Below are 16420 nucleotides of genomic sequence, written 5' to 3'. Positions count from 1 at the left end.
TTCAACTTGGCAGGCAGAGGCCTGTTGTATCTTGCCTGCTTCTCTCCCCTCAAGATGGTGGTCGGGGAGGGCTCTTCAACTTGGCAGGCAGAGGCCTGTTGTATCTTGCCTGCTTCTCTCCCCTCAAGATGGTGGTCGGGGAGGGCTCTTCAACTTGGCAAAAGAGAGCAAAGGAGCCACAGAGGGAGATGTTTCGGCCCTACAATGCCGATGCCACCTTCCATGACTGCCTCTGAACCAGAGCTTATGTAACCATGAGTAAAGTTGGAAAGATGTGGGTGCCAGAATGTCTGTCCCTAATGATGGTGCAGCTGCGTACCCACACTGCCATTGGGAACAACATGGGCTTGCCATTTCCAGACCTGTGGATGGCAAGTCCGGAAATACCAAGGGCCAACTGTATTGTCTTTTCCAATTATTCATGCCTTCTCATGATGTGGCCAAACTGTGTCAGCCTCAGTTTAGTCCTTCTGATTTCCAGGGAGAGTTCAGGTTTGATCTGTTCTAGGACACATTTATTTGTCTTCTTGACCATGCACAGTATTCTCAGCATTGTTCTCCAGCACCACCTCTCAAATGAGTTTATTTGCTTTCTTCACTGTCTAGCTCTTGCATCCATACATGGTGATGGGGAATACAAAAATTAGATATAATTTCATGTAAAAGTAAGGTGTACTCTGGCTCTTGGATCTCACCATCAAGTTTGAAGATAAGAGAATGGAGAAGAGACAGGGACACTGAGAAGAAGAGGTATTTTCTTGTCATATTTTATTAATACAGTATTTTTAGACATAAGAAAAGGTAGCACATGTTTTCCAGCCATCCACTGGTGGATCAGACATTTTCCTTAATCAATTCCATTCTCCCCATCTAAAATTCACTAACAGCTGTGGTGTGAACTTTTGTTGCAGTAGGACACTTTATGAAAATGGAATCATTTTGAGCCAAGGAGTTCTTATCAGTAAACGGAAATTACACCTGAAATTATTCTGCCTGAAGCTCCATTTTTCTCTGTTAATATAACTTGTGTCACAGTGGCTGCAGAAGCACCTTTGGCAACTTGGTTTCTTTGCTACTTAATACAGCCAAGCTGTGAATTTGCAGCCAACTTGCATATATTCCCTCTGCTTGCTCATCAGCTGTATAAAAAGTCCTTTCAGGAAGCCTGTGAACTTGAATGTGGTAGTTAGAAACCCCTGCAGATGATGCTTTGTGTAGTGCTACTACAATTTCCACTTGAATACGCATAATGGTTCATATTCTGCATTGGTTTGTGGATGCTTAAAAACTGAAAGGAGAGAATCAGTCTACCAAGGAAAAAAGTCAATTTCCTCAGTGCAATGTGAGGCCTTGAGCAAGAGCCAATAGCTTCACATCAGAGGAAATAGGGTGATAGTACTTTATGCTGCTTTATACTTCAGTTTGCGTTCTGTGAGTGCAGTACATATACCAAGAGATGCTAAGTAGGTTCAGCTAGGAAATAATATCAAATGTGCCCTCTCAAATTGGCTTTCTAAGTGTACATTTTCATAATTACCATTTGTTAGAGGAGATTCAAAAAGCAACTCTTGCTTTAATTGAAAAACGTTTCTTTAAAAGCTTGTTTTTCTTCTGGCTTTGAAAACAAATGTGTGTCTCTCTGTGTATGTGAATATTTGTGTATGAGTGAGGGAGAGAGAGGGAATGAGTGAATGACTTTCATCTATAACTGGAGAGAGAATTAAATATGAAATTTAAGGAACTCTTCCGTATCTGTTTAAAGCATAGGTTGCATCTAGCTATTGAACCAAGCAGATAATAAGCAGTCTTGTGTATTTCCAACTGAGAGCCAGCATGGTGTAATGATTTGAGCATTGGACTACAACTCTAGCGATCAGGGTTCAATCGCTGCGCAACCATGGAAACCCATTGGGTGACCTTGGCAATACACAATCTCTCAGCCTCAGAGGACAGCAAAGGCACACCTCCTTTGACCAAATCTTGCTAAGAAAATCCTGTGATAGGTTCCTCTTAGGGTTGCCATAAGTCAGAAATGATGTGAAGGCACACAATAACAACCTTTTAAAGAATTATCTGTTTCACATGGGTTAAAGCCCCTTAGTTCTGGTGCTCTTTTTCTTTTATTCTACTCTTTCTTTCCTCTTTTTTCTTTTCCCCTGGTCTTTCTCTCCTTCAACCCTAGTGTGCAAACTTTCTCCACACACCCCCTGCTCCCTTTGTTCCCTAACCAGTGACAACCTCTCTCTTTCTGTTTTTTTAATTGTTTGAAGAAATGGGGGATTCTAAGTAAGAAAGCACCTACCAACAGCATCCTCTATAGAAAAATTAATCTCTGCTTTTGACAATGATTTTCTATATGCTGATGAGGTGAGATCTGATAGCTAGTGGCTGAAAGTGATACTGTAGGCTACAGATCAACTTTGTTTACCAAAATTAATTCATTTGAAAAACAAAGTAACCTCATGAGGGATACCCCCATAAGTCCTCAATATCCATATCATGTTACAGTTGTCCAGGTTTCACAGTCTTCTAGCTATGGCAGAGATGGAGCCATGCATACATCCCATTTTGTTTTATTATTATAGCTATTTGAAGTCTTATCTCCCAGTTTATTGGAAATGCAGCCACAAAAACACTTGTGAGAGAGTAATGCTCAGAATATACAGTGGGATGTCATTTTCTAGGTCTAATTCATCTCGAGAACTCATCACAGCTCCTTCTAGATACAGCATTAAAAGGGATTTGTAGTGTGGAGAGTTTCTTGGAATTGCTTGCAAGAGAATTCTATTCCATCCCCAGAACTATACCACTAGGACTGCTTAGCAGAGAATGCTAAATCCTTCACCAAACTACAACCTCCAGGATTACATAGGATGGAGCCATGACAATTAAAATGAGATCACAGTGCTGTAACTGTGTGCTACAAATATACTCTTTACTCACTTTCCTAGTCTTCTGCTTTCTTCACAGCAACCCTCCGTGACTCTGTTTCATCTTCCTGGTCCACCCTTTCTCTTCCATACTATGCTCAGTGATCCCATCCCTTTCTTCCACCTTTAAGCCTTGCCTGCATGCCATGCATTGCACCCACCATGGTTCTGTGCCCTCCACATTGCTGGCACTTCTGAAACTTGGGTTTTATCAGGTCCCTTGTCTGCCTAACTCTCTCACTTTGCTGCTAGTGTACATAAGGGTCTAAATCTGATTGTTAATCCTGACTAGATAAGACCCATTGCATCAGTGGGATTTACCCATTGACTCACCATCCAACAATTGACTGAATGGCTCTTCTCTAGTTGGGAAGTTAGACAGACTGCAAAGTTTCTGCATAGCACCATGCATCACAACAATCCTCTTTCATTGGATTTTCCATGAAACATTGTAAATAGGCTTCTCGGGGCTATTCACCCTTTGATTTAACCAGGTTTGCAAACTGGGTTAAAAGTGCCTCATTCTCATTCAAACCTATTTCACCCTGAGTGTACTTGGGGTAAATCGGGGTGAACCGTGACAAGCCCTCTTGAACAGCTTCATCTTGAAACATTTCTTTTATTGTGTCTTTTGAAAAGATGCAGATTGCCCCAAATGTGAACGCATTGCTGATCACATTCGGGGCAACATACCCACTCCAAATGTCTTGCCAAACAGCCTCTTTCCCCCTCTTGATGCTCGTGATGCCATGGAGCTAATTCTGATTTTAAATTTCCCGCATTGTCAAAGTGGCCCCTTTAAATCACTATGCAGCTGTTTTCCACTTCTGCCAGTGAATTGTTCTCCTTTTCCCTGTGGGGCAGAAGTCAGGGAAATCAGGGGTGGAGCTCCTTGGGGGGTATGTTGCAGTGTTTTAAAAAAACAAAACCTTTGACAGCTCCTGTGCTCCTGCATACTGTTACAGTTCCATGGGTACATGGGTGTGGAGAGTCATGGCCACAGTGGGGGAAACTGCCCTGGCATGCATTGATCAGTGGGTGCAGTGTTCCCCCATGGCATACATGGATCCATGCATGCCAGAGCAGATTTTCCTCATGGCTCCCACAGATTTTCCCCCAAGGCAGTTTTCCCCATGGCATGTATGGATCCATGGGTGCCATGGGGGAAATCTGCCCTGGCATGCAAGAATCCATGCATGCCATGGGGGGAAACTGTACTCATGAATCAATGCATGCCAGCGCAGTTTTCTCCCCACTGCGCCCTTGACTCCCTGCACCCGTGAACCCACAGAACTGTGACAGTGTGCAGGACCATAGGAACTGTCAAAGTTTTTTTTTTTTAAACACACATGCTGCACCATACCCCTCCCAAGGAGACCCCCCCCCCACTTCCCCAACCTCTGCCCCACAGGGGGAAAGGGAAACAGAAGTGGGGAACAGTTGCACATTGATTTAAAGGGACCACGTTGACAATGTAGCAAATTTGAAATCAGAAAGATCTAAATGGAAACACCACGAGTGCCAAGAGGGGGGGAAGGCAGTTTGGCAAGGCATTTGGGGTGGGCATGTTCCACCTCTCTGCCCACCCTCTGTCCATTGCCCCTCTCTCCCAGGTACTGGCTCTGATCACCATTCAAATGTGAACTTTATCACAAACATGGACAGAATCGATCGTGGCAACAGAGTATGAACATTGCTTCTGTTTCAAATAGCTTCATCGATTCAAAACAATCCAGTTAAAAAAACCAGTTTATCACTAAGTGTGAATGGGTCCTAAGTTAACTTCCTTTAAGATTGATTGCTTTCTGACCTTAGACTTTCTTTTAGGGGAATATACTGCAATATGACCTTTTAAATAGTGAAGGTTGTGATCAGATAGTGGGGGAAAAAATTCCACCCAAGAAAATCTTGAAACATATATGGGGGGTATGTTTCCTAAAAAAATTGGTCATAAAGGGAAAATAACTCCTCAAGTTTCACTACTGAAGGATCTGATAAATAATATGCTAGCACATTAAATTTTTATATGGGGTAAATTTAAAATATCTGGTAGAATGGTGAAATTAAATGTTGAGTCTAAATGACAGTAAAGATTCATTGCACAGAACAGTCATTTGAATGATTGGTTGTCATTTTCTAGGTCTAATTCGTCTCCAAGAACTCATCAAAGCTCCTTCTAGATACAACATTAAAATCAAAATCCGCCAGTTACCCTCTGGGAATAAAGATGCTCGACCTTTACTCAAGGAGATGAAGAAGGGCAAAGAGTTCTATGTGATATTTGATTGCTCACATGATACAGCAGCAGAAATTCTTAAACAGGTAAGGAAGAGGTAAAAGCCCATTTGTTTCTATTCAGGTTTTCATGCCATCTAGTTTTCAGCTTTTGGAAAGCACTAAAACTACATTGGGGTGGATTAGATTTTGACTTATGATCACAGTGTTGAGCAGATATTCTGTACACTGAGACCCTCTCTGAGCCTCTGTTGGACAAGAAAAATCAATCTGAGCATCTCTGAAGACACTGTGTAAAAGGTTATGGCTAATATGCAGAACCTGTTGAAAAGCCCTTCCCTATGGTATCTTGAGAGCCAGCATAGTGTAGTGGTTTAAGCGCTGGACTATGACTCAGGAGACCAGGCTTCAAATAACCTCTTGGCCATGGAAACCCATTGGGTGACCTTGGATAAGTCACACCCTCTCAGCCTCAGAGGAAGGCAAAGGCGACCCCCTCCCTAAAAAAAATGTTGCCAAGAAAACCCCATGATAGGTTTGCCTTAGGGTCACAGAAGTTGTAAATGACATGAAGGTACACAGCAACAACAAATGGTAACTCTCCCCCAGTGGGAATAACAGTGATACATCCCTCAGTATATGCACTATCCTTCTATCCTGTGCAGTATCTGAATACCTGTACAAGCATACCTCAGTTAACAAAGTTTCTGACAGTGAAGCTCCTTTTTACAGAACGCTTTTCTGTCCACTCAGCCCCCTCTTTCATTCTCAGTCTCTGTCTAGCTGGACATTTTTAGCAGCATCAGCATTGGGAGTGTGTTGAAGGAGGTCTGGAGAATCACAGATTTAGGAGTCGGGCTGCAGCAGCTGGTCTGCAAAAAATCCTGCAATGAAGTTTGAGCTGGAAAAAAGTGGGATTGTGCTCTAGCCAATTGTACTGTTGCTATCTGCTTACAACATACAAAGCAAAGCAACAGTTTTATTGAGCATGCATGAACAGCGAAAGAGAAAGAGATAATGGGACAGGAAATAACTCTGCTCCATCAGCTTCCCCCAACATGCTATAAAAGCTAAAATGGAAATCATAATAAATGTGGAGGTTGGTGAAAGAAGGCATTATGGAAGAAGCATTCAAGTAGGCTCTAGAAAGTTCAGTATATTTTGTTCATTTTTGTTCATTTATACAAAACTTGATTGAAACGTACAAAACTTAACCTGACTTGGTTGTTTCCTTTCACATACTGTACAGTCTTCAAAGATTAATCACAAATCAGAATGTGTTCCATGCAAAAACATGAATATGCTTTTTCATGCAGAAAATATATTTTGCATATAAAACATCATTTCTGCACAGAAACATGTTGTTTTTTGTTGTGACATATTAAACTGCATTTTCTCTTCAGAACACAACATTTCTGTACAGAAAACATTTTTTTTTTGGACAGAAATATTGTTTTCAGTGCAAAAAATGTTTTCTGTGCAAAGAATGTGCATTTTTCACATAGAATAAGTCTCAAACTCAGAGATTCTCATTGGAGCCCCGGTGGCGCAGTGGTTAAATGCCAGTACTGCAGCCACTCACTCACTAACCACAAGGTTGTGAGTTTAATCTCAGCCAGGGGCTCAGGCTTGACTCAGGCTTGCGAAGTCACTAAAATGAGTACCCAGCTTGTTAGGGACAATTAGCTTACAGTTGTAAACTGCCTAAAACTGCTTAGTGTGGTATGAAGCGGTATATAAATGAAGCTGCTATTGCTATTGGTCTAGGATTCTTCTTGTTTCCCAACATGGAAGAACCTTTTTTTTGGTCCCATTTCCCCAATATTTTTTAATATTCTTTCCATTCCTGTTGATCTCTGCTACTTAGTACAGAGATAGCAGTACTGTTTGCTTATTATGTAGATTCTTAGTGAAGAAGAAACGTAAGACCTTTGCTGGGTGTTCATGGTCGCACAGTTAACATTGCATGGAGCAGGAGAGTGGGGCCATTCCCCACTGGCCCTAACTCTGATAATCTTGGCCCCAGTGCTCTTCTTGCAGTGAAAGGGGGGTTTGTATATGTGTGGGCTGCTGTTAAGATATAGTACACCGTGTAAGCAGGTGCTAAATCACAAGTTGAGTCTATGTGGAAAGAACAGGCTTTCTTGTCAGACATTCCTTCAGACAGTGGAGGCTGAGGCCAGCAAACATAAGGGGGGTCAAGGCCTCAGTGTGCTGCTCCCCGTGATTTAATACCCTGGTTGAATTCAGTCTCTCACAAAATCAATTATGAAATAACAATTATGTGAACTTTCCTGGATATAAGTTCTAGAATTGTATCCTCCCCCCTGGCCCTCGATGATGGGAGGTAGGGCTGAATGATGAAAAGCAGATTTAGTATATACTCAAGGCCAGGTACTTGAAATAAGAATTACAACATCAAGTGTATTATGAAAGAGAGATTTCTACCACTGAGGTTGATTGCGGCACCAGCAAATAATTTATGGTTCAGAGTTCATGGGAGGCACTACTGCAGTTCTTCATTAGGAAACAGTGCCAGAATTGGTTACATTCTGAGAGAAATCTTCTTGTAGGTTATTTGCTAGGAAATGAGTGACCAAGTGGGACTTAGCAAAAATATAGGAAGATTTTATTAAGTCCACATTTTTAAATGAACTTACCCAATTTGCATTTCCCAGACTAATATTCTGATCAGAATGCTATTATCCTTATCTTTTCAAATGTTTTTAAAAGATTTTTTAAAAAGTTTAACCGCCCCACCCCTGAGAATGATCAAAATGGCGGCTTTATTTTAAATCAATACTAATGGTAATGTGAACTTCATCATCCTTAAATTGCCATGGAGAGATTTGATTGGGATCAAATAGTGGGAACTTTGTGGGAACTTTGAATTGGCATTGCATCATCGAATCTCCCTGGATCTACTCATCACAGAAATTCTAGCGTGAATGAGCCCTGAGAAAGAAATAAAGGGTCATCTGAGGAAGTAGGGTCAAGTCTATAAAACCTCATGTTACTAGCTTCTTTCTTGATAGGAGATTATCACATTGGGGTAAAACATGGAACAATAGCAGCATTAAAACATTGTTGAGTGAATATTATCACATGACATCAGGATCATCTCATGGTCAGCATGCCTGGAAGTCATCATTATTGTGCAGCTTCACATTAATGATAAACTCCCATGAATAAGAACCCAATTTCGCTTCACGTTGGGGAATGTGAAAAGGCAGAAGCAAATAACACTATGCTCTCACTATGGCATAGTTCATGTAGTAGAGAGCATGACTAGGACTTCCTGCTCAAAAGCACATGCATGTAATGATCCAATAACTATTCACTCGTGGAGTACAGAAGCTGCATTAAATGAACATGTCCCTCGCATACAACTACAACCTGGTGTAATACCATAATGCATGAAATGGAAGAGCACAATTTCATGATGCCCCCATTTGTTTTGTCAGTACAATAGTTGTGAAAATGACTATGCTGTGATAATCTCTTCAGTTAGTCTGGAAGGTGCTACAAGATACTTTTGCATACTGATTTTCCAGATTAATCCAGCTTGAATTTTCTTAGGAGGCTGAGTAGCTTCTACTAGCAATGCTAATTGTTGCCAAGACAGTAATAGATAGATGTAGTAGTAGACAGATATAGTTCTTTGCTAATTTTCCTCACTGTTCAAGACTTCATTTTTGCAGAAACTTCACACATTGTTTTTTGTGGAGAAAACAGGATTTTCTGCACAGAAATAGGTTGCGTGGTCTGCGCAGAATAAAATAAGTGGAAGATCATTAGGTTTCTGCAAAGAAAATAATATGTATTGAATATTTTCATGCAATATGGTTGAATCAGTGGATAAATAATCCATTGATATGGAGGGCTGACTGTATTGCATATGCTGGTTAAATTTTACAAGTCCAAGAAAATTAGTTTACTTCATGAGTAATAAGATATTGCTATAAACATTATATTGCTATAAACATTCCTTTTGTAACAGATTCAAAACAAATGAAATCAACTGAAGAACAATCTTAAATGTCCTGTCACCACTTGTTCTTTGTCAAATTATCCTTTTCTTTTTATCTGGGAAAGTTTCATTCTGTTAAAAGATTAAGGTGCCACAATCAACTTGACTGGAAGACATTTCTTGTGATATACTGTGTCCACAAAACAACTGTTTGATCACATCCAAGCAGCAGGGGGGAATCAAAAGTAATTCTAACCATAGCTACTTGCAGTTTACTCTTGGGGGAAATGAGGGAGGGAGAAAGAGAAAGAGCCATTTTCAATATGATTATAGTCTGGAAAACTGAAGCTTCCATACGTCATGACAGAATATTATGGGGTTTTTTTTATCCTCAGAGGGAGAGAGAGAGAGATGATATTTTGCTTGAATTCTATCTGTAATAGAGGTATGATTACATGTTATTAAGTAAAGCCCTGGACAAATAGAATCCATCTTTCATATTTCTTTGATGGAGTTTGTAACCTCTATGATCTGGAGAAAATTGGCTGGTGGTATCTATACCAACAGATATCACCAAGCTGTTCAGTCAACAGATCTTACACATCCTGATCTTTCTGTGCTATTCTTAAATTCTTTGAACCAAATAGTTCTTTGGAAGGAATTTATTAGTAATGAAAACTACATCATCTCAGCATTCTAATCTTCTGTCTTTGCACCAAGTGGGAGTCATACACTTTTCTAGTTTATTTCTCAGTCTCAGCCCATTATTCTGTATTCTGCAAACAGTCTAGAGGAAAGTCATAAAGGGATAACTAAAAGAAGTCTGCTAGAAGTGATGAAAGTGTGGGGAGAAGATTAGTGAACTATTTTGATCTGAGTGATAAAGTATTTGTGAGTGCTGCAGATGTGATTAGCTCAATGATTTGTAAAAATTTACTGGCTGGAGATTTGAGGAGTTGTAGCCCAAGCTCTTGTGTCAACATGGCTGCATGCATAGCAGTGAACAAGTATCTGAATAACAGGATCTACTTCCCACAATTCCTGCCCATGTTATAGTCCCACCATAGTCAGGTGCAGCTGACTTAAACTTTAAAAAGAGGCTATTTTTGTGAAATGGAAAGAGGTATATGAGGTGCAAAATCATAGGACACATTCTTTGCTTCTGCTGGATCTCTGCCTTTAGCATCACTCACTTGCTCAATTTAAGGCACTTTTGTGAAGTTAAGGAAGAAGAATGGGAAAGACAAATAACTGCCAATCATAGAGAATTATAGCAGAAATAACTGTGCATACCTATCAGCAATATGAGCAGAACTGCTGCTTGTTTGGACTTCAATAAGCAGGGAGTCTTTCCATCAACAAGGTAGACCCGAGTTTTTGTTCGTTTGTTTGTCTGTTTGTTTAAAATTTATTTATTTATTCTACCAGCCAGTAAAGACCTCACTTAAATTGTGAAATCTCTCTATATAAAAATAACTGCTTGTTGACCTTATGAGAACATAAGCTAAAGCAAGAAAATATGTAGTTGATAGAAGGCTGAAGTGTTCAAAAATAGAAAAATGTAGAGTAATTAGACAGCTTAGGGAAAGTGTATGGAGGAAAGCAATGCCAAGCTGGGTCATGATACGTTTGGGGGCTTGGAAAGAATGATAAGGAACCAAGATAGTGGGGATGGAGGTGTGGGATAAGATATTGTTTTTTATTGCATCTAAATGAAAGTTATTTGATTTCTTCTGAAAACAACCTTAGGTAGAAAAGATGCTTGGATCATTGTAAAGGAGCACTGGTTGCACAGTGATTAAATGCTGGTACTTCAGCCACAATATTGTAAGTTCCATCCTAGAGGAGGGTTCCAAGGTCCACAAACTGCTGGTACAGACCGGCAAAGAGAGCCTGCTTCAGGGTGGCATGGAGGCATGGCATCCGCACACCACACATCCCGACTCTGCCTCCATGGGTGCTGCATGATGGGGTGAGCTCCTGGCACTAGTCTCAGCTTCTGCCAACCTAGCAGTTCAAAAGCATTAAAATGCAAGTAGATAGATAGGTACAATCTCTCAGTGGGAAGGTAACAGTTTTCGGTGGAGTCATGCTGGCCACATGACCTCAGACAATGCAGGCTCTTTACCTTAGAAACGGAGATGAGCACCATCCCCTACAGTCTGTTACGACTAGACATTCATGTCAAGGGACTACATTTACCTTTTTAAATATAATTATCGTATATTATGGCTATGATCTTAATTGGCAGATATAATTATGCTGGTACAGTATGTAGGTACACTGGCAGACATAGCCATGGGCACATCAACAGCATGATGTGGGGAATGACACTGGAAATCCTCTCTGTTAAGAAAGAAAGCTGCCCAGCCCACTACTGAGTAGCATGGGAACAGTTAGAGAAGCTTTCTCTCCAGACAGACATGACTTTTGTTCCAGTATCCCTGCTCGCACTACACACCATTTGAAAATGTGCCTTACACTGGTTTAATGGACTGTTACACTGGTGTAAGTCACCAATAGGATTCTGGCTTCTTAGTATCACAGTATCAGTTGACCAGTCAAAGGCCTCTCATAGAGAGTTTGCTTTAACTTAAATAGTATATTAAGAGTTTCAAAGCTATGCCTGTTTCTTCCTTTAGTCTTTTTGTAATTCCTTGAAGCAATAAATTCCCCATTGGCATTCACTGTTTAAAATAAAATTTCCTTGGCTTACTCTGTCATATTTATTGCCATACATTTACACTAAAAGCTTGTGCGCTGCAGGAGGCCACCCCAGGATGGCAAAATGAGCTCCAAATATACATGCAGCACTTTAAAATGACAGCAGCTGCTATCTGCTGTTCTGGGGCTTGGAAGTGACTCTGTTCCACAAATGGAACATTATTACTCTGATGGCTTTCCTGTAGAGACAAGGTGATTGTCGGCCAGTTCCAAGTTTAGACTTAATCAAACATAATGGAGAATTGCCATCATGTAGTTGTGTTTTACACTGGAGATCTTGTTTTTCTCATTCTAATACAGAATATTATGAAATGGTTTCTGGGTATCCAGTAGAATATCGGTCAACCAGTGTGTCTATATGGATTTCTCTCTCTCTCTCCTTCTTTGCACTTCTCTGCACTTCTTTGAGTGCATAAGAGTGCATGCCTGTAGAGGCCATTCTTTCATAAAGCTATAATCTTTATGATCTGCTGCAGATAGGAATCTGTGGTTTTCCTCTACAAGACCCATGGACAAAGGAAGTCTGACAAAAACATATGGCAGGGTAGAGGAAGGGCAGGGCTCATTTGTAAAAACAGGAGTTGATGTTGGCAATGAGGGCCTGCTTTACAGCAGAGGTAGAAATGATATTTTAAAATATTTAAAAAATATTTCTCAAATTTTGGGAAATCCTAATGAGAATGATCCTGGACTGATGAGAATTTTTGAAGTTTGGGACTTAATCTGTGCAAAATTCACATGTGTATTTTTGCAGTGAAAAGAACAATATTTCTGTTCAGAAAATGTTGTTTCTGTGTTACAAATGCTGTTTTCTGCACAAATGCTGAATTGTGAGTAGTTTTTGAAGTTCTTGACACAGGAAGAGAATTACTCAAATTACTCATTGTTTCTTTGAAAGGCAAAAAATTGCACCCCTGCTTTAAAGAGGCACAGGCAATATTGTCCAAATTGCTCTCACTCTGGGCATGCCTGTGGGAGGAACATGTCCGTACTGTGAAATGTTTCCTGTGTTGCTACTTATTTTCATATCTTTCTCTATGCACAACTGCTTTCCCACAGCATTTTCCTTTTTCAAGCAAGTGCTGTCTCATCCCAAGTCAAAGTACAAAGTATCCAAAGCCAATCAATTTATTTTTGCCTGAGATAGGTAATCTTACCAATCTCTCCTCCTCAAAGGCACCAGACATACAATGGCCAGTATCCAACAATGTCATTCTATCAAAAAAAAAATTATATTACACCTAGTTCTGCTCGATGTGCAAGGGGGAAATTCAATGCAGATCCAATCATGCTAACGTTGGTGTAATTGGTTCCATAATCAGTGGCACGACTGATTGCACAAGTATAGCATGTGTAGAGGTCAGAAGAACAAGACTGTTACTTCTTGCGGAAATGGTGAATTAAATTACTAACCACCTGCTGTTCTCTCCATCAAAAATTAGCTGTATAACCATAAATAGAAAATTAATAATAATAAATTAAATAACTAACAATTTGCTATGCTTTCATGACACCAAAAGGTAGCAATTTCAGGTGGCTGCCTTGGTTTGCCAAAGATGTTCTCTTTGACATTTCAAAATTCCTGGCCAAACAATTCAACAAGGGCAGCTGGTGGCTTTCATGTCAGTGCAGCAGTGAATCCACCTTGAATTTTAAACTGAACTTTAAAAGAGCTATCCAGGGTGCTGAGTCTCATCCCCCAAATAGCTTCAGCATATTGGATAGTTCTTTTAAACAGATGGGTTTCACTGTTCACTGACATAAAATACACCAGCCTCTCCTATAATTTAGTTTAAAATAATTTCCTTCATTTGCTGATCCCTTAATAGGTGGAGTAAGTCTCTGACACCATTCTGTGTATGCATGTTTGTGTAGGAGAAATCAAACAGGTATTAATATAATTTTAGCAATAATCTAGGTATGAAGAGATAGGAAGTCATCCTTCAGCAACATGTGAATGTCTGTGATATTCTGTCAGAGACTAACCAAGACACTCTAAGTTGTGCAGTTACCATCTCTAAAGAATATGCCTATGATCGCTCATATAGAACTCTTACTACTTTTTGCTGTGATTTTAACTCCTCCTTAATGTCTTTCTCCTCAATAGATCCTCTCCATGGGAATGATGACTGAATACTATCACTACTTTTTTACAACCCTGGTAAGACATTACCATTTGAGCAGAAGCAGTGAAAGACCTTCATCTCCTTCTCTCTTTCTCTCTCTGTTTCCTTCTGTGTGTGTGCATGTGCGTGTCGTCATAATAGAAAACGTGCATCTTAACTGCAACATATTACTGGTGGAGCTATCTTGTAATGGAAGTGGCCTCATACATTTGTCATACTAACAAGTCCCATTTCCTCTCCATCTCATTTTTATCTCTTTGCAACATGGGAAGAACAGTAATTACATATCTATTATCCCATATTTCACAAACATATCCAAGGAAGTGACTGGGGACAAAATGGAAAAGATCAAATATAAACCATTCCAAAGCTTTTTGTCACTGCTTGGCAAGATCATCTTACTTGGCTCACTGTAGGATTTGTATGTATTCAAGGAATGAAACATGATACATTTCCTCCCTAGTTCTGTATTAAACGTATACCCTTCTCCAGCAGAAAGATATGATTCACCTTATTTACTGTTAAATTTTCTTCTCTTACAGAAAATCTGCAAGAGTGTGTTTACATTTTAGTGCTCATATATTTATCATGAATTTCCTGATACCTAGCTTATTCAGTGGTTTTGTCAATCATATTCCAAAAGCAGAGATACATCAAAATTACAAGACTGACTCCTTACGTCAGCAATGCTGCTGAGTTACATTTTTCTTACTGTTTTTTCAACACATGTTTAACAACAAAAGCCATTAAAATTATATTTATTGCTTAATCCTTAAAAAAAAAGCCAAAGACTCCTAGTATAATTTTCTTTGCAGTACATTGGCCTAACATACACTTTCAGAAAAGTGCTGGTCACGTATAGAACATCATAGGTATATAGAGGGAATAATTTTCATTTCTCACTGACAGTCAGGAATGTCAGAGGTCTTCTGTAACCAGCTTTGTGATTGTTTAAACTCAAGGCAGATGGAAATGAACAAGCCATGTTTAAACTTAAGCAACCTTTCTTTCTCAGGGAAAACTAGCAGAGTTACCTTGACAATCTGTGTAATATGGAATATAAGATTTTGTTTTGTGTATGCCCTACAATTTTGTAACCATTATCAGATTTCAAATTCAGAGACAGATAAATGATGGGTGTTATCCTGTCGGATGTCTGCTGGTGAACAGCATAGAATCATTGAACTGGAAGAGACCACAAGGGCCATCCAATCCAACCCCCTGCCATGCAGGAATACACATTCAAAGCACCCCCAACAGATAGCCATCCAGCCTCTAAAGAAGGAGACTTGTTCCAGTAGTACTGGGAGAAATGTTGATTTCCCCTTCCTGCTGCAGCCTCCTGACAACCCAGTCCCCAAACCAACTCTGGTGGCCTGAAAAATTTCTCGAACTCATTTTTGGCTAGCTTTGAAAGATGTGTGTGTATGTGGATAATGAAGTTCAACTCTGTTGGCACTGTTTTGCTAGCACAGCACTGAATTTAAGTTGAAACTTTTTTACTGGTATTTTGCTATTACCAGTGTTGTTGTTTGTTTCTTGACACAAATCTTTCAGATCCTGAGATATACCTCTTGCTTTTTCAATCACAAAAATAATATCACTTAAAGTACCCACTATATGTCTGGTTTTCAAACTTCTAATACACATGGAAACACTTCTTCACCAATTTGACACATATATCAGATACCGTTGCAAAAAGATACCAAACTGACACAGGAAGAAATATGAAGCGCATAAGCAGAAAAACAGTATTGTTCATCTCAGTGCTGGCAGTTTTCTTTCTCACAGCCAGAAAGTATTCTTTACCATGAGCAGCCAATTTTTCATCCTATTTTTTATTTGTATTTTTTGGGTGATATCTATAACATTGTTACACAATTGATATCCACCAGCTCTATATATTACAGTGCCTCCTTTTTAAAAAACACTGTTTTGAGTATCTAATATCTTATATTGCAGCAAATCAAGTGTCTCATAAATCCTTTTCATCTTACAGTTATTCAGATTTTATAATGAATGTACTCTAGTGCACTTTGAAAATACTCTTTCAGGATGTCTAGAGTTTGGTAGACATTGGCATATAAAGATTTGATTTCATACTTAGGTATACTATGGCTGCATTCGCACTGCAGAAATAATCCAGTTTGACACCACTTTAACTGTCATGGCCCAATGCTATGTGTTTATGGGAATTGCAAGTTGTTGTGGCAGAAGACCTCTCTGACAGAGAAAGCTAAATGTATCACAAAACTACAATTCCCAAAATTCCATAGCATTGAACCATGGTAGTTAAAATGGTGTCAAACTGGATTGTTTCTGTAGTGTGGATGCAGCCTGTGCCGCCTGTAAAAAAGATGCATGGCTCATGGTGAAAATCAATGTTTGTTACCATGGCTGTTTATACTGAATGCTCACAGGTCTTAGTAAAAGGG

The 16420-nt window shown here is 39.6% G+C and overlaps 1 protein-coding gene across 3 annotated transcripts in view; it reads left to right on the top strand.

Annotated features, from left to right (window-relative positions):
• GRIK1 (glutamate ionotropic receptor kainate type subunit 1) overlaps window positions 1-16420 on the top strand; it is a 103598-nt gene that overhangs the window by 8366 nt on the left and 78812 nt on the right. For all 3 annotated transcript variants that reach the window (XM_042459608.1, XM_042459609.1, XM_042459607.1), the window contains exons 3-4: window positions 5071-5252; window positions 13967-14020. In XM_042459608.1, coding sequence (XP_042315542.1) covers window positions 5071-5252; window positions 13967-14020 — 236 coding nt within the window. The remainder of the gene's footprint in view (window positions 1-5070; window positions 5253-13966; window positions 14021-16420) is intronic.

Source organism: Sceloporus undulatus, chromosome 3 (genome assembly GCF_019175285.1).
Source record: "Sceloporus undulatus isolate JIND9_A2432 ecotype Alabama chromosome 3, SceUnd_v1.1, whole genome shotgun sequence".
In the NCBI taxonomy this organism is placed as follows: Eukaryota; Metazoa; Chordata; class Lepidosauria; order Squamata; family Phrynosomatidae; genus Sceloporus; species Sceloporus undulatus.
The sequence above is the reverse complement of the archived record's forward strand: the minus strand, read 5'-3'. Positions and strand labels throughout refer to the sequence as shown.